Raw genomic sequence first — 19,347 nt, 5'->3', positions numbered from 1 at the left:
ATTTCATCATCATAAGAGGTGTAGCAATGTCAAAGGAAGGCTAACTAGGAAAATAGTTTTTGTCTGTGGCAGATGCTCAGGAGCAATAAACACTGAAAATGTGCAGAGACCAACGTCTTCCATGTTCCAGGGAGAAAAACTAGAAGTAGTTGATAGCTTCCACTACCTAGGTGACCAAGTCAGTGGCGGGGGTGGGTGTGCTGAAAGTGTAACTGCTAGAGTAAGAATAGCCTGGGCAAAGTTTAGAGAGCTCTTACCCCTGCTGGTGACAAAAGGCCTCTCGCTCAGAGTAAAAGGCAGACTGTATGATGCATGTGTACATACAGCCATGCTACATGGTAGTGAAACATGGGCCGTGACTGCTGAGGATATGCGTAAGCTCACAAGAAATGAAGCCAGTATGCTCCGATGGATGTGTAATGTCAGTTTTCATAATCGACAGAGTGTAAGTACCTTGAGAGAAAAGTTGAACCTAAGAAGCATCAGTTGTGGTGTGCAAGAGATACGGCTGCGCTGGTATGGTCATGTGATGAGAATGGCTGGAGATAGTTGTGTGCAAAAGTGCTACACCCTAGCAGTTGAGGGAACCTGTGGAAGAGGTAGACCCAGGAAAACCTGGGTCGAGGTGGTGAGGCACGACCTTCGAACATTAGGTCTCACCAAGGAAATGACTAGAGACCGAGACCTATGAAAGTATGCTGTGTGTGAGAAGACCCGGCAAGACTAGTAAGGCCATAACCCGTGGCCCCTACCTGGGACGTAGTCAGTCCACCTGTGCATACCTTCCTTCTTGTGACACTTGTGAAGACCTGTTGAGGCAAGTGAAAACCAAAACCAAATCAAAATAGATGAAAATCAATGGAATTTGTATTTTTGTGGTACCAGTGCCGGTGGCACATAAGAAAACCATCCGAACATGGCCGTAGCCAGTACCGCATCGACTGGCCTCCGTGCTGTGGGCACGTAACAAACACCATCCGATCGTGGCTGTTCGCCAGCCTCGTCTGGCCCCTGTGTCGGTGGCACACAAAAACACCATCTGAGTGTGGCCGTCTGCCAGCCTCGTCTGGCACCTGTGTCGGTGGCACATAAAAAACGCCATCCGAGCGTGGCCGTTTGCCAGCCTCGTCTGGCACCTGTGTCGGTGGCACATAAAACCACCCACTACACTCTCAGAGTGGTTGGCGTTAGGAAGGGCATCCAGCTGTAGAAACACTGCCAGATCTGACTGGCCTGGTGCAGCCTTCGGGCTCCCCAGACCCCAGTTGAACCGTCCACCCATGCTAGCATGGAAAGTGGATGTTAAACGATGATGATGATGATCATTGTTGTTATCATCCTTATATGTCCACTTTCCATGCTGGCATGGGTTGGATGATCATCCCACTTCTAGTCAGTTCCACTTTAGTGCTATTATTACTCCCCTAAGCTTGCCCATGGAACTTTGCCTCCCTTATCCATTTCCATTTGACATGATTTCTATAGTTGGCTGTCCTTTCAAACAGCAACCACTGTACCAAGTACTGGGTGTAGTTTTTTTTCTCTTGACACCAACACCAGAGAGGTTGTCATACCCTCGCCATGAGTAAAAGGACCCCTTCTCCCTATAATGTCTCCACACATCTGGTAACCACTTTACCAAGTATATTTGGTGCATCACCAACACTAAAGAAGTTCTTATATCCTTACTGAAGCAAAACTAGGAGTACTCTCAACCTTATGTTTCCTTGTGTCCACCACTTGACCAAGTGTACTAGATGAACTTTATCATAACACCAGTACTTGTGAGTTTGCTGTGTCACAGGACTTCATTGCTCTATGTTGTCTCCATTCATTCAGAAGAGAGAGCATTTGCAAAAGAGGGACGTGGATGAGAAGGAGGTTATTAGCAGAATTGCAAGGAGAAATAGGATAGTGCTAGAGGTGTAATGTGTAGTGAAGAGAGAGAGTAAGAGAGTAGTAGCAGATAGAAGAGAGAGAGAGAGCTACTGGTAGAGGTAGGAATGATGAGTGAATATGAGGATGTCAGTTAAGAGTGATCCATGGTAAAAGAGTGGTGGTTAAAGATATGGAAGTGGGAGGTAGTGGAAGTTAGTATGGAAGATTATTGGTGATGGATAGTTGAGATGGCCATGGAAAGAGAATGAGTGATGTGGATGAAAGAGAGGGAGTAATAGTGATAGTAAACAGGTTAACAATCAGATACTGACATGTATGAAGCAGTCCTTCTGCACTCAGACATCATGATTCCCCGTGACCGACCAGGCTATCAGATGTTGCTACACATCGCTGGTCACAATGCGCTTCTCATTGTTTTTTTAGCCTTCAAATGACGCCACCCCGCTGGCTAAGCGAGCAGGCCAACAGAAGAAAGTTGTGGTGAAAAAGTACAGCAGGGATCGCCACCACCCTCTGCCGGAGCCTCGTGGAGCTTTAGGTGTTTTCGCTCAATAAACACTCACTACGCCCGGTCTGGGGATCGAAACCACGATCCTATGACCGTGAGTCCGCTGCCCTAACCACTGGGCCATTGCGCCTCCACCAGACATCATGATTCAGAAGAGGGAATAGCAAGATATGGGTGGTGGACAGATATGTATCTATAGTTCACCGTTTCTAATCACATATCTGTCTATAGCATATAGTTCTCAATGTTTGTATTTATCTATATATAGTTTGCAGTCCTCAATAACTGGTGTATGTAATTGTAATTCGTAGTTCTCAGTAATTAATGTATTTAACCAGTTTATAGTTCTCAAAATGAACAATATTAACAATAATGATAGAAATTGAAAGGATTTTTGAAAGGTAACTGATAAGGGACAAGGATTTCTACATCTTGTATGTGTGTATATATATATATATGTGTGTGTGTGTGTGTGTGCTTTAATTCGTCCTTAGTTGAAAGACACCCATTGTTAATGTCCTGTTATTTGTATTTGTGTACCATTTCTCCATTTTTTTCTGTCCTTGTTTTTGTATACATTTGCTGCTTTCTTCCGAGGAATCTAGTGTTCTTAGCTTAGTTTTTCCTTGGGGCTGGCCAGATTGGTACAATCTCAAGTATAACCAGCCGAAATTGCTAAGATAATCCGGAACTCGACTGAGGAAAGAAAATTCCGAATGACTCGTCCTTGTTTTCTTTGTATCATCTGTCTGGATGTTTTGTTGTCCCTTTTTTGTATCACCTAACTGTCTGGATGTTTTGCGTTCTTATCCCATTTTTGTATTTATATATATATATATATATTATCTGAGTTTGTATGATTGTGTATAGAAGAATATATCAGCCTATGAAAATCCAACTTAGACTGATTTTCACATTTTGTTATTTGCAACTTTTACAATTTTACAATTTTGAAATAAACTCGTTCTTTCATGCGTTATGCAATCATCAGGTTAATGTAGTGGCTGTCGAGTCCCACAACTGACAAATCAATTTTGAAACAATTGTCACTACATACAAAGGATTACCCAAAAGTAACTGGAAACGCTTTCTGTGGGACAAGCCTGTTGTGGTTCAGGCTTCTGCTGCTAGAAACCACTTGATGCAACCCTCAGGCATCAATCTGCTGACTGGTGGCATCATGTGAAATTGTACTGTCACATGGTGCATTTTTGTTTTGCAGTGCTTCTCCCCTGTTCATCAATTTTTGTGATGGCCGAAACAAAGGAACAGCATGCTTCTGTGAAATTCTTTTTTGTGCTGGAGAAAACAGTGGCCAAAACAGTTGTCATACTTCAAACTGCTTACAAGGACACTGCCCTGAGCAAAACACAAGTTTACACATGGTTTTCATGCTTTAAGACTAGTCACTTGTTGCTTGAAGACCAGCCTTGTTCAGAGTGACCATCAACATCACGAAAATTCATGAACTGACCTTGGAGGACTGACTGTCACCAAACAATTGACAAACTTATTGATATGACTCGTGTCCTGGAGCTTCTGCCAATGAATTTTGAGCAAAGAATTGTGAATGAAAAGAGTTGCAGCAAAATTTGTGCCTAACTTGCTCAAGGAAGTTTAAATCAGTCATCACTGAATGTGTGTCGTGAACTGAAAGAACATCTGGAAGTTGATCCGGATCTTTATTCAAAGGTCATCACTGGTGACGAAATGAAGCGGCAATCAAGTAACTGGAAGCATTCAATGTCACCACGCCCCAAAACAGCACGTCATGATGAATGTTTATTTAGTTTGTTATACTCATTTTCTGTGAAAATTGTCTTTAGACTTAGTTGAAAAAAATTGATTGCATCTGTAAAAAGTATAAGTTGCTAAGTCCTTTGCATTGACAAAAATGTATTAAATGAGATTCAGTAAGAAAATCAGTGATGGAACAGAAGATTTACATTGAAAACAATTGAAACAACAACTCAAATACAGATGTATTTAACCAATTATTTTATTATGCGGAATTTTGGAAAAACAGGTTTGCTGAAGATAGTGCTGTCATCACGTTTTAAGACCTATTCTGTTTATCTGCAAAGAAAAAGTTTAAAAAAAAATATTAAAAATATATATATTCAGAATGAGTTGTTACTTTGGTATGTCCATGTGGATTATTCCAGATTGCTAGGAAAATTTTTACATGTCTCCAGGCACAAAAAATGGGAAAATAAACAAAAGTGCACCCAAAAATGACTTAATTGAAAACCCCTACCTGGAGAAACTAAATGTGACTAAATATCTGGCAGATATGAAATTAATGTGTCAATAGGTGATAGGCATAAAAGGAGGGAGAGATGGGTGAAGGGAATCGATTCTGTCTTTCACCCCAAAGGAGCGATAAAATACCAGTCAAGTTCTGACACTGATAACAAACTACTGTTCCCTTCCTCCGCCCCAAACAAGATATCAGTAGCGTTGGTCACTCAATTAATACCTTTGGTTGCTGAAAAGTCAAGCAATGTGATAGATACATAATATATTAGATGAGTACAAAGAAAAGAAGCAGATATAGGGGAAGGAAGGAAGAGGGACAGATGAACTAGAATGTGTTATTAACATGCAGATATTAATAAAACAACAAAACTATGTAAATGACAGATGGTGGGAGGAGAAATATCCATGTACCCACTATGTGTTTTATTTCTTTATTGCCCACAAGGGGCTAAACATAGAGGGGACAGACACACGGATTAAGTCAATTACATTGACTCCAGTGTGTAACTGGTACTTAATTTATTGACCCCAAAGGGATGAAAGACAAAGTCGACCTCTGTGGAATTTGAACTCAGAACATAATGGCAGACGAAATACCTATTTCTTTACTACCCACAAGAGGCTAAACACAGAGGAGACAAACTGATTAAGTCGATTATATCGACCCCAGTGTGTAACTGGTACTTAATTTATCAACCCTGAAAGGATGAAAGACAAAGTCGACCTCATCAGAATTTGAACTCAAAACGTAATGGCAGACGAAATGCGGCTAAGCATTTCACCCGGCGTGCTAACATTTCTGCCAGCTCACCACCTTATATGTACCCACTATGTGTCTTTCAAGACCCACCCCTATACATTTCATGTACCTTCCACATGTCAGTTACAATTCATAAACCACCATGTGCCAAATATGACCCACCCTCAATACAAATTATGCACCAACCATGTGTCGGTCATGGCACACCCCCACCACAAGTCATACACCCACTGTGAGTTGTGACCAATTTTAATTACAAATCATACACCTGCCGCATTGATTATAACCCGCCCCTGGTACAAATTATACATCTGTTAATTACCACCCCCTACCCTTATTACAAGTCCTATGTGTATCAAGGATCATGCATGATACTATTTCTATGTAAGTAATAATCAAAGAAAGAAGAAATATAAATATATACACAAATACAAAAAGTGAGAGCAATAAATTTCTGTCGTTCACAATAAAGAATTATTAACTGTAGACATTACACTTCAGATTGTTGATACATATACTTACGACAGAAGTGAGCCATAAACTTTTTATTAGCTGCTAACAGTTCATCACAACCTGCATTTACGAAGCACTCTTTAAATTTAGGGTACTCTCTGAAAGAAAAAAAGGATATAAAAAGATTATAAATTAAAATTTGATTATAAATATGAAATAATCTTTGTTCACTTTACACTTTTACTCTTTTACTTGTTTCAGTCATTTGACTGCGGCCATGCTGGAGCACCGCCTTTAATTGAGCAACTCGACCCCGGGACTTATTCTTTGTAAGCCCAGTATTTATTCTATCGGTCTCTTTTTGCCAAACTGCTAATGACGGGGACGTAAGCACACCAGCATCGGTTGTCAAGCGATGTTGGATGGGACAAACACAGACACACAAACATACATGCACACATACATACATATATATGACGGGCTTCTTTCAGTTTCCGTCTACCAAATCCACTCACAAGGCTTTGGTGGGCCCGAGGCTATAGTAGAAGACACTTGCCCAAGGTGCCACGCAGTGGGACTGAACCCGGAACCATGTGGTTGGTAAACAAGCTTCTTACCACACAGCCACTCCTGCGCCTACAGAAACAAATGCAATATGACAACAGTTTATCTACTAGGATTGTTCCGTCAACTAAATGATTTTGACAAATAGACAAAGGTTTGGATATATATGATATGTAAGACCTGTGGACCTCATCACAGAATGTTCAACTTGCTACCTCCATACTACAGTAAAGTCTGTGTTAATATACTTAATGACGAAGCTGAAAAATATTCAGCAGTTAAAATTACACATGCATTAAGGGGGCAAAAATCCTTATCGTAACGATAATTTGGGTAAATAAAATGCAAGGGAGACAACACTCATATTTAAATAAAAAATAAAACACTAAGTCATGGGTTTGACAATACTGAGAACTCTGGACATATTTTGGTCTTCAACAGTGAAGCAGAGTCTATCTTCCATAAGATAGGCTTTCTTATGGGAACAAAGGGTTAGTCTTGCAAACTAAATCGAATATACTTTGCTAGCATCTAATAAGACAGAAACATCATTATCATTATCATCACACTTGTTTAAAAAACAAAAAAAAAATAATACAGATTCAGCTTAGTAAATACTGTAACTGAGCTAATGGGAATTATCTCCCTTGTTCATTTTTTTTTAGCTTTTAAACACTCCAAAGAGGGTGTTTTGTCCCCTAATTACTTGGATAATTACAGTCAATGGAAGATTTTTGACTCACTGTTACTATATATGAGTAATCCTATCATAAAGAAGACAACAACTGCATACAACAAGTCTGACCTAATTATTAACAAAGATGATTGGAGTGAAACAGATTTTGCGACAAGACTTACTGACAGACATTCTTCTTTGTTATGTGCAGTTCTTTATACTTCTTATTCTTACATTTCACTAGAGCAGGTAAGTCACAGGAGCCTTCTGCAAGTTAGAATGAAAACAGAAAATTTATCAACTTTTATTTCGTTTTTGGATTTGGTTTGCAAAATTCTTTATATGAGTTCATGTGTTGAAGCATATTCTGCTGTGTCTGGGGAGTCATTTTCTTTTTGTGCCTTATGATTTAACACACTGGTAAAATTTCCACTTAATTCTTTTTTCATTTTCCTAAATATTTCCACTTAATTCTTATTTTTATTTTCCTAAATCATTAGGCACGAAAAGAAAATGACTCTCCTCAGACAACAGATTATCGACTTTTTTTTTCTTTAATGAAATAATTTAATATTATAAAGTGAAAGCTGGATTGTTTGGCTCTGTAGAATAGGCCTACTCTGCAAACAAAAGAGACAGTAACTGGGACAAGGACATACATACATACCTTACTAATAACAGTAACCCAGGGTTCACTAGATTTTCATTGAAATCCTGAAGTGATGCTTTCCTTTAAATTTGGGATGTATTTATTTATATTTATATATCACATTAATTTCTTTTATGTTTTATGTTGGTTTTCTATACTTGATGCAAAATCCCACAAATGCTTTAGGTTTCACTTTCGTACTGTCCCTCCTTCATTGTTTTTTGTGGATGGTCATCACACATAAGGTCGGTCAGTGGATAAAAAAGTGAATAACAGTGAAAACAATACCTTGAGGCAGGTATTTATTTACCTACAGTTGAACAATGAGCTGTTGTAAGGCACTTGGCACTATTCATAGGAACATTCCCTTTATATATTTTTGAGATAACTGGAATAGCATCATATATGCATTCTGGGATTGTATAGGAGGAACCCAAATGAGTGACAGGTGTAATAGCTTAGCAAACTTACTCAAGAATTTCAAACAATGTAACTGGTATTACCTCAATTTCCTTGTGAGTCATTTAAGCTGCATTTAGATAGATTTATTTTTATGCTCGGTTTGACACACTACAGCATGTACCTCTCAGTTGGTAGCTCCCTTTTCTTTCCCTTTAATGGTTCACAGATATTTAATTATTCCAAAAATGATTGCCCCACCACATTTTTTCTTTATATGAAGTTAATAAAAAGGGAAGAGTAGTGTGTGTGATCATTACAGGCTCCACTCAGAGATAATAAGGTGGATCATCTGCAGAAAATTATGACAGGAAAGGAATTTCAGAGAGCTGTTTTGTTGGGCGAAGGACTAGGGATAATGCGTAGTGTGATGCAGGGATGTAGGTGGGTTAGACACAGTACATGTGATGATAAGAAGAGAAATAAGCATGACAGATTAATGGTGTAAAGATGACACACAACTAATTTAGAAGACAACTTACCACATGATGCTGTAATAGCTTTTACCAAATGCTTATATTTATGGAAATGACATTGAGTATCATCCAAGCAGGATTTTGTCTTTGCAAATACACTAAAATAAAGGAAATATAAATAAGATAAGATGAAATAAAAGATATAAATAAGATAAGATGAAATATATTATTTCAGCACATAAAACAGGAGATAAAGATTTTTTGACAAAAGTCTTTTCTTTCTTCTTTCTCTTTTTTTAAAATTATATATATATATATATAAAAGTTAGATGGAGAATGTGGTTGTTGCTGTTTTTGTTGTTTAATCCTAGGTCAGTCGTGATTGAGAAGATCTTTGATAAAAAAATTTTCCAGCTATGAGCATTTCATCTTTGCAGACATATTTCATCACAGACGACAATATCTCAGAAGTAGACATTGCAATTGAGAGTGATTGACCATCTCAGTTATACATTGAAAGAAATATAACTAATATGAGAGTGAACATGGCCAAGTGGTAGACAGGGATCAACACAACTGACTGAAAAGACAGTAGATCCTATTGCATCACTAATATTGTGTTTGGTTTGTAACCGAGATATTTTGCTATCAACAGTCCAATCAAAAGTGTTTGGTTGCCCCATCACAATACACCTCACAACTCCTTTAGATTCAATAAATATACACCAAGGCCTCACACTTCATATCCCAAATATCCTATAAAGAAAGGTTATTACTATTTCCATCAACTAACTTGGATTTCCAAAGGACAAATAAAGGCGTTGGTTTATATTTTATCAATCAACCTCACCTTCAATGGATACCAAAGGGCAACATATATAGTTCATAGCTGCATGTAATGAATATATTGTAATATACTGGTTTTTGCCATAAGCAACAGGTCCTAGATTTTGTGTAGATAAAATATCATAGTTTTTTTTTTGCCTCCCTTTTCAAGCCTAGCCAGGCTCATGGGCCCGTTTTTCCCAGTTTCTGTGGCATATGTGTTCCCCCCAGCTGGACGGGACACCAGTCCATCGCAGCATTACTCAAAAAAACAGTAAGAGAGAATGAGAGAAAGTTGTGGCAAAAGAGTACAACAGGGGTCGCCACCACCCTCTACTGGAGCCTTGTGGAGCTTTTAGGTGTTTCCGCTCAACACACAACACCCGGTCTGGGAATCGAAACCGCGATCCTCCAACCGTGAGTCCACTGCCCTAATCATGGGGCCATTGCACCTCCACAAATATAATACTAATAGTTGCTCATTATTTTATTTTATTGGCCTTGCTGGGATGAAAGACTTAAGTTGACTGACCTAGGATTTTAACTCAGAATGCAAAGGGATGAAACTAAATATAACAAGACATTGTAGTGTACCTGAGCACCATTTACAATAAGTTCATTATTCATTATTATAACAATAATAGTAGCAACCACTGAGATAAGCTCCCAGCAATCCTAATCCATAACCCATTTCCTGTAGCTATTTATAACTATATCTCTGCTACTAGCATCACTAATGCCTTTAAAAGTACAATCATGAATACTATTTTGTTCAGTGTTCCACTTATTCTGTTAACCCATCACCATTCTAATATAAGTTTTCTCAATGAGAAAACAACAACAACAACAATAGGTTTTAAAAATCTTACTCGCATATTTTCTCTTTGCTGTGTTCAACTTTCTTGATATCTTTAAGAATTCTCAAGCATGTAAATTCTTTATGGATGCAACTTCCTGGTGTTTCCAAACAGGCCAAAAGTTAAAAGGTAAAACAAAACAAATTTAAGTAGACATTAAAGAGAAAAGTAAGAAGTCAAAATACATACAACCACACACACACACACACTTACACATGCGAACACATGCACACACGTCATACATATACATACATAATAGATGGGAATGATGTCATAGGTATGTAGAATAACAGAAGTTCCAATGAATTTTTAGTCAAAGCAAGGCAAACCCTCCTCAAGAGAAGATTGGCATGTGTGATTATATATACATACATATATAAAGAGATAGATAGATAGATAGATAGATAGGCAGATAGATATACACATTTATATTTATATATATATATATATATATATATATATATATATATATATATATATGCATGCGTGTGTGTGAGCATGTCTGTATGCATGCATATAATATATGTGTATGCATGTATATGTACATACATACATACATATGTATGTATATACCAATGTGTGTGCATGAGTGGAATTGTATGTGGTTTTGTGTGTCTGTGTGTATACTGGTGTAAAACAATGCATTGGGTAGTTCCCCTTCCAACAAAAAGAATAAATTTAATCATTCAAAGAATATATATCAATTGAAACAAGACCACTCAGAGAGTACAGACCCTGCCAAGACAACACCAACATCCCCTCAGTGATTAGCCATAGATTATTTTTAAAATGAGAAAATCTGAAATAAACTCAACTGCTCTCACAAATGAGAATACTAAACAGGAACTCTCAAAAAAGTAAAAAAAAATACGCATAAGTAATCCAGAATCCTTGTCCGGTACCTGATTGATCCCAATGGTAGTCATAGAATGTGAAGGTGGTTGTAGAAAATTTAGCAACTGTAATAAATAGTTTACCGTTATCTAATACAAGCCAAGGTTAACAAATTCACTATTCAAAATAGTTTCAAAGGTGGAGGTAATAGTAATAAGTTCTACTCAGGAATCTTTAAATGAATAGCAAGAGACATTTTGGTTTTCTCTTCTCTTAAATTCCAGCCTTCCTTTAGTATTCCTGTTGTTTTAGATTGATGTATAGATATATGTATATATGTAATTATACTGTAGAGTGTTAATGTGTATGTATAATATATAATATATATGTTATAAAAATATGTTAGTGTTATTTAGTTTTTGAACGGTTTTTGCTGCTGTTTGTTTATGTAGTTTGATTTCTTTATCCATTAGTTTTTACTAAGATAGAGACACAAGTAAAATTAATGATAGAGGAATGAAAATAAAACTTTGGAAACAACCTAAAGGGAGATAATTGAGGAAGACTTGAAAGTGAACATAAGATCGTAGTCATGTAAAGTAAAGTAAATGTAACAAATTATCCAAAATCCTTGTCTGGTATCAGATCGATCCCCGAATCTAATCAGTTTGTGCCAGTTATGAGGCCAATCATCCTGAAAGTTTCATCTGAATTCATCCAGCGATTCTTGAGGTATCTTGTCCATGGACAAACAAAGAAACACAACTTAAAGCAATACCTCAGCCCAACAACTGAAACCAATAAAAAAATAAAGAATACTAATATTTACCACAGTAACTCTGCATCATTTTATCCTCAGCGTTCATCAAGTCTTCGCAGTCAGTGTTATCATAACATTTCAGATATGCGGGATGGTATCTGGAGAAAAGAACAAAATAGTTATAAATTTCTATAGGTGCAGGTATGGCCGTGTGGTAAGAAGTTTGCTTCCCAACCACATGGTCCGAGGTTCAGATCCACTGCATGGCACACTGGGCAAGTACCTTCTACTATAGCCCCAGGTTAACCAAAGCCTTGAAAGTGGATTTGGTAGACAGAAGCTGAAAGAAGCCTGTCGTATATATGTATATATCTGTGTGTGTGTGTGTGTGTATGTTTGAGTCTCTGTTTGTCCCCCACTACTGCTTGACAACCAGTGTTGGTGTGTATATGTCCCTGTAACTTAGCAGTTCAGCAAGAAAAGACTGATAGAATAAGTACCAGGCTTAAAAATACAATTACTGGGGTTGATTCATTCAACTAAAAGTTCTTCAAGGCTGTGCCCCTGCATGGCTGGTCTAATGACTGAAACAAGTGAAAAATATAAGATATATATTATCGGATTCAGTCCCACTGCGTGGCACCTTGGCCAAGTGTCTTCTACTATAGCCTTAGGCCAACCAAAGCCTTGTGAGTGCATTTGGTAGATGGAAACTGAAAGAAGCCCATCATATATATGTATGCACACACACACACACATATATATATATATATATATATATATATATATGTGTGTGTGTGTATATGTTTGTGTGTCTGTGTTTGTCCCCCTAACATCGCTTGACAACCGATGGTGGTGTGTTTATGCCCCCGTAACTTAGCGGTTTGGCAAAAGAGACCAATAGAATAAGTACTAGGCTTACAAAGAATAAGTCCTGGGGTCGATTTGCTCAACTAAAGGTGGTGCTCCAGTATTGCTACAGTCAAATGACTGAAACAAGTAAGAGAGTAAAGAGTATATATACCATATTTTGTAACATACAAGTTGAATATTTCAGATCAAAATTAAAAACCAAAAAAGTAAGTCAGTGTATATTCCAAGACAACTTTGGAGCACCAAAAATTTCATGTGAAATAGAACAGGAATTTAAAAGATAGTGATGATGTATTATTGTTTACACTATATACTATGTCAACTTGTATGCCAGAGAATACGGCATGTATTTTGTATATATTTTGTTAACAGTTTGGTCCAGAGTTAAGGGCTAGATCCAAGTCATTTGTGGACCTTCATAGTGAAGGCACGTGGCTTAGTGGTTAGGGTATTTGGATCACAACTGTAAGGTTGTGAGTTCAATTCCCAGTGAAACATTGTGTCCTTGAACAAGACATTCTATTTCACATTGCTCCAATCCACTCAGCTGGCAAAAATGTGTAGAGCCTGTATTTCAAAGGACCAGCCTTGTCACGCTGTGTGTCATGCTGAATCTCCCTGAGAACTACATTAAGGGTACACGTGTCTGTGGAGTACTCAGCCACTTGCACATGAATTTCACTAGCAGGCTATTCAATTGATCCAATCAACAGGTACTCTTATTGTTGTAACTGATGGAGTGCCAATTAGATGTTCCTCCTGAAAAACTTGTAAGACGGCAACTGTACAAAAGATATAAATGGGGGATTTCAAAGGGCTGACTTTATGGAGGGGATAGACTGAAAGCAGAGGTTAATGTAGGGCTTCAAATGAAGTGAGGGTGAGCAGAATATAACTGACAAATGAGGATGATACTAGAAAGTTTGGCAGGCCTAAGTGGAAATAGTGAGAGATCAAGTACTCTTGAGGAGCGGAAGCCACTTGGTCATGGTAAAAAAATATAAGAGAGGAAACAGCACATCTATGGAGCCAAGGTTGGTGTGTATTTGTGAGTGACCAAAGTCTGAGGCCAACAGATGGCTGCATACAGTTGCGTGCATGGTGAGAGCAAACAGTGACTTTCATGAGGCAGTGTAGGGAGTGACATTGCTATGTTTACTTTGCAAATTGTGAAATTTTAGTTTTTGTGATCATGTGTATGCTGTAGTCTGTGATTTTATCATGGACAGGAGGCTGGAACAAAAAGCCAAAGTGAAATTTTGCATTGAACTTGGGAAGTCTGCTACTGAAATATTGAGCAAGCCTCAGCAAGTTTACAGTGATGAGGCAATGGGTCGTACATAATATTTCCAGTGGTAAAAAAGCCATGACAGTGGTTCTGTCGTGGCTTTCGAAGCCATGACAGAATTGCAACTCAATCAAGTGCATTGAGAATTCTTTTCCCGGGGCCAGACCATCAATCAAGTATTCTAGTGTAACGTTTTGAAGCATTTGAGGGCAGACATTTGGTGAAAGCGACCAGATCTGTGGAGCATGAAGAATTGGATTCTTCATCACAACAATGCACCCTGTCACCGAGCTCTTCTTACATGTGTGTTTCTTGCCACAAACAACATGGTATCACTTCCGCACCTGCCATATTCACCAAATTTAGCACCTGCGGATTTTCATCTCTTCCTCATGATGAAAATACAGCTCAAAGGTCACCGTTTTAACACCGTTGTCAAGATCCAGAGTGAATCACAGAAGGTCCTCGACTTACTTACAGAAAATTACTTCTAAGCTGGATTTGAAAGTGGCAGGGATGCTGGGACATGTATATTGTTGCACAAGGTGCTGATGTTAGAACTTAGGCAGATAGGTTATTTTTTATTAAACATAACTAGTCTGGGAACTTTGTGAAACCACCTCACACAGAACAGTTAATAAATTTTTAGTAACATTGTATGTTACAAAGGAGTAGAGGAAACTTATTATTTTAGGAGTGTCTATTCATGTAAGACAAAGTATGATACATTACAACCATGACCCTCCCATCTATTTTTCAGACCCTGTTACCCCATAATTATAACACTCAGTTTCTGCTCTATTCATAGAGACTTTTATTTAACTGGTCCTCTGAAAGAACTTCAATACCAGCAAGATCTCTATCAAATCATCATCTACTGCTCTAAAATGGAAGGATACATGAAATGTGATGGTTTCAAGAAAAAGATTAAAAGATTGCTGGTGTTTCAGATTGAAATAGTACAATGTGTTATGTAGCATTTTCCCTTCAGCCATATTGTGATGGCAAACCCCTTTTTAGTCTGCTGAGCTGAAATTTCAATTTATTTAATAATCCTGTTATCAGAGTGTTACTACCACAAGTATACATGTATATTAGTTTTAGGAAGCTATGTTAAAACATGTTCAGATCAATATATGATCTGCCTGCTTGTATAGACAACCTTAACCCTTTAGTATTTAAACTGGCCATATCCGGCCAAAATAGCTCATCTGTTTTATGTTCAAACTGACCAGATCCAGGCTCTCACACCTACCCTACAATGTTATTCTACATTAAGTAATTACATCATCAAGATCTTGAAGATATGAGATAATGCATGATTAATTCAAATCAATGGGAATCAATAGGCATTATGTTTGATTGAATAATCTGAACACTAAAGGGTTAATCAAGTACCCAGCATTCAAAGATGTTTTATTAATGATTATTCCAGCATTTTCTCAAAAAGGATATATCTAGAATCACATTATCCAATGTCCCACTGCCTTTTATAAAAGCAGTAGAGTGTGATTTTTAAGGATATTTAGCTTCTATTACTTGAAGGTCAAAAGGCCACACAAAAGCTCCCTTACTGGTTTATCACCATGGCAGTAGAAGAGACAAGGAGTCTGAGTGAGAGATAAAGGATGTGGAAAGGAGGAGGATAAAGGAAACATAGGTTAATAATTAGCAGGTAGTTGTGGGCCCTGTGCTAGTGGCACGTAAAAAGCACCCACTACACACATGGAGTGATTGGCATTAGGAAGGGCATCCAGCTGTAGAAACACCACCAGATCAGACTGGAGCCTGGTGCAGCCTCCTGGCTTCCCAGACCCCAGTCAAACCATCCAACCCATGCTAGCCTGGAAAACGAACATTAAACAATGATGATGATGATGATGATGATGATGATTGTAAGGCTTTGGTGAATAAAAGCTTATATAAGAGGCAGATGACAGGCTTCATCAAACTGAGAAATTTTTAATAAACTTACGAGCAGTAAGTACCATTGTTCATTATCATCTTATTGTGTTCTTGAAGTTTGCATGCTACCACCTTAGTGAGTTCACATTTACCCTCTGGAAAATAAAATAAAATTAACATCTCATATTAAACATAAACATAGTATTTTATAATATGATATTCTTTAGTCACTCTCAAAAAGTCCCTTTAATGAAAAATTATTGTTTTTTTTTTGTTTTGCTTTGTTTTTGCTTGACTTTGTTTTTTTTTCCTTTTTCTTACATTTAGATCTTTTGTTTAGATCAGTAGTTCTCAACTGGTGTCCATATGACCCTTTGAGGGGGTCCACATAAGATTTTGTAGCTAAAATTTACATGCAATAAACTGGTTATTCTTCTACAGTACACAAAATATTTTAACAAATTTTTTTAATACAATTCTAAATGATATTTAATTATGAAAATATTGCAGGATTCTTTAAAACATTGAATGCTTAGGAGGGTCCATCCAAGTAAAATAGGAATCAAGGGGCTCCATAGGTAAAAAATAATTGAGAAACACTGGTTTAGATGAAGTATTAAAATATGTTTAAAATTCTCACTAAAAGTAATTCAATTTAATTGGATATTTTAGCCATTTACATTCCACAATACAGTATTCATATATGTGTACTTAAGCATGAGAAAGAAGCTTGCCAAGAACTGATCAGAACATTATATATTCACAAAACACACATTACGCATGTACACACACACACACACACACACTCATAATGTTCTGATCTTTTATTTGCCCTCTTCTTTCTTATGCCAAAGTATATATTATGATGATCATGTCATGGGGTGTAAATGTCCACTTTAATTCTAACAGAAATCTGTTCAATGCATAACATGTTCAAAATAAAAAGTAAAACATGGCTGGAATTGATTTGTTAGCTACTTTCTACAAATGAATTGCACATTAGTTTATCATTCTTTGGGAGAGACACCAGGTTTTATAAATATATTTTGTAGGTCATGCAAGGTTTTGGGTCTTATAAGTATCAAAGACTGAAATTTTCCTCAGCAAAAGCCAAATACACTGCAATTAAACACTAGCATAAACACCAATGGTAGTCCAAATAAGGCCATCACTTCGTTTTGCTGTTTTGCTATACGTGCTCTATGATGACCTCAGATGCTAAAAATGTTAGTGAGATTATTCATTGACTTGGAAAAGTCAATTGCCCTTTTGAAAAATTTATTTCAGCATCCCTAAAAAGATCATAATGTCTCACTTAAAATAAAGATTTGGCATGAAATAATGAGTGCTTTCAAAAGGCTCTCAGCTTCATAAAAAAAAGTAGTATAATACTTTAAACTCCACTTTTAAACAAAAGCCTGCTTTTTCATGTCCATTGCTAAGGGGGTACACTGGATGGCACTAGCTTCTTACTATTAAATGTTGCACCCTCAGTGTTAGAAAATTCAGTTTACAAAAATCTTCCTGCAATACAAATCATTCCCCACCCAGAATATTCTGAAGCACCCCCGAGCACCAAAGTCTGGCAAGAGGCCAGTGCTCCTTATTACTTGTAGAAATACCCTCCGTCAGGCATTTGCCATATTCTGAATGCCTTACTTCCCTGGGCATGGATACATTGAAACTCCAGCATCTGGCAGCTGACTTGGCAGACACCCATAAAATTACTAACCATCTTACAAACAATAACTCTGAGCACCTTTTCAAACTCCATCTGTCTAACACCCGTGGACATGATTACAAAGTCAGAAAACAACATAGCTCCCATGACTTTTGGAAACATTTTTTCACGCTAAGATTTGCTGAAGCATGGAACAAACTGCCGGCATCAGTTGTTAGTTGTCGGAGCACTGCATCCTTCAAAACTTCCATGCTTCCTGAGATTCGCTAACACTACACCTGATTTTCTTCTCTCCATACACATGCAAGCATGTATCTGACTCATACACTGTTCACTTTCCAGACATTTGTACATTAATGCATATGCTTTATATGCACTTTTGACAAGTTGTGGTGTACCTGAGCACTGTATACAATAATTTCATTATGTTATATATAAATTGAACACATAGGTGAGTCTCATCATCCATAGCAAAATGAATGGAGACAGTGACTCACAGGAGTAACCACATTTGCTTCATACGAGGGTCTATCAGTCACCATAATTTAACTTTATTTTTATTAATGTCAAGCAAAATAAATGCTGAGATGCAGCACGGACTTTGTCAGTGAACAGGTCGCGGATTTTAGCGACGAAAATATTTTGACAAATTAAACTTAAATGTTGAAGTGAATCGAACGGCTTTTGTGTGTTTCTTAAATGGCTTATAAACACCTTCCACACTGCAATTGTTTTCGTTTCAGCACACGATCTCAGATCAAATTACTTGCTATGCGAGTACATCTCCGTAAAATAAATACTCTATATACTAAAAGCTAATCACATTCAATCTGGAAAAAATTTTGAATACACATTATTTGACCCCACTGCCACCCTGCCAAATTCTTTTATTCTTTACTTACCACACGCTTCATGTGCGGCCCTGAATAAACCACCAAATTGGTGTAAATGGCAGTGAGACTTGGCAAGGCACTTTCCAACATCACGGTAGACCCTTAAAGAAGACAGAAAAAAACAATATAACATACATACATACGTGTGTGTGTGTGTATTAACTGAGTCTGATAAGCTAGGTTTCTGTAAGATGCCTATGAAACTTTAAGATGCCTATGAAAGTTTAAGTTGCTGCTCAGTATCACATATTTGATTATTAGTTGCTTATTAATTCACTATGATTTCATTGTGGACAGGCAAGCCATTGATGCCTATCTATACTCCAAACAGCTGGAGTGGGTGTATGCCATTGTGTGACAAAAATATCAGGCAGTGGTTAATGGAGAGTGAGCTCTTCTGTAGTAAGAAAATGCAAGACCTCATACCACTTGAACAACCTGAAATAAACTCCAGGAACTTAATAGTCTGGACCTAGCTCCCTCAGATTATTACTTGTACCAACCCATGGCTCACTTCCAGCTCTCACAGTGCTTTATCAATCATGAGGTTCTTTATGCAACTATTCTCATCCACATGCATCACATGGCCACACCAGGGCAGTCTTTTCTCTTGCACACCACATCTAATTCCACTTATAACCACTTTTTCTCTCAAGAAGCTTAGACTTTGTCATATGTGCACACTGATGTTGCACATCCTGCAAAGCATATTAGCTTCATTTCTTTCAAGCCTTCACATGTCCTCTGCAGGTACAGTCCATGTTTCACTGCCATGTGGCATGGCTGTT

The 19,347-nt window shown here is 37.6% G+C and overlaps 1 protein-coding gene across 1 annotated transcript in view; it reads right to left on the bottom strand.

The window, feature by feature from the left end:
* Window positions 1-4,388: 4,388 nt before the first annotated feature.
* The window catches only part of LOC115214315, a 17,954-nt gene continuing 2,995 nt past the window's right edge, over window positions 4,389-19,347 (bottom strand). The window contains exons 3-10 of the mRNA XM_029783489.2: window positions 18,569-18,660; window positions 16,056-16,140; window positions 11,989-12,077; window positions 10,338-10,422; window positions 8,710-8,801; window positions 7,302-7,386; window positions 5,949-6,037; window positions 4,389-4,483 (exon numbers count right to left, since the gene is read on the bottom strand). Coding sequence (XP_029639349.1) covers window positions 4,464-4,483; window positions 5,949-6,037; window positions 7,302-7,386; window positions 8,710-8,801; window positions 10,338-10,422; window positions 11,989-12,077; window positions 16,056-16,140; window positions 18,569-18,660 — 637 coding nt within the window. The 3' untranslated portion in view covers window positions 4,389-4,463. The remainder of the gene's footprint in view (window positions 4,484-5,948; window positions 6,038-7,301; window positions 7,387-8,709; window positions 8,802-10,337; window positions 10,423-11,988; window positions 12,078-16,055; window positions 16,141-18,568; window positions 18,661-19,347) is intronic.

Source organism: Octopus sinensis, linkage group LG7 (genome assembly GCF_006345805.1).
Source record: "Octopus sinensis linkage group LG7, ASM634580v1, whole genome shotgun sequence".
In the NCBI taxonomy this organism is placed as follows: Eukaryota; Metazoa; Mollusca; class Cephalopoda; order Octopoda; family Octopodidae; genus Octopus; species Octopus sinensis.
The sequence above is the reverse complement of the archived record's forward strand: the minus strand, read 5'-3'. Positions and strand labels throughout refer to the sequence as shown.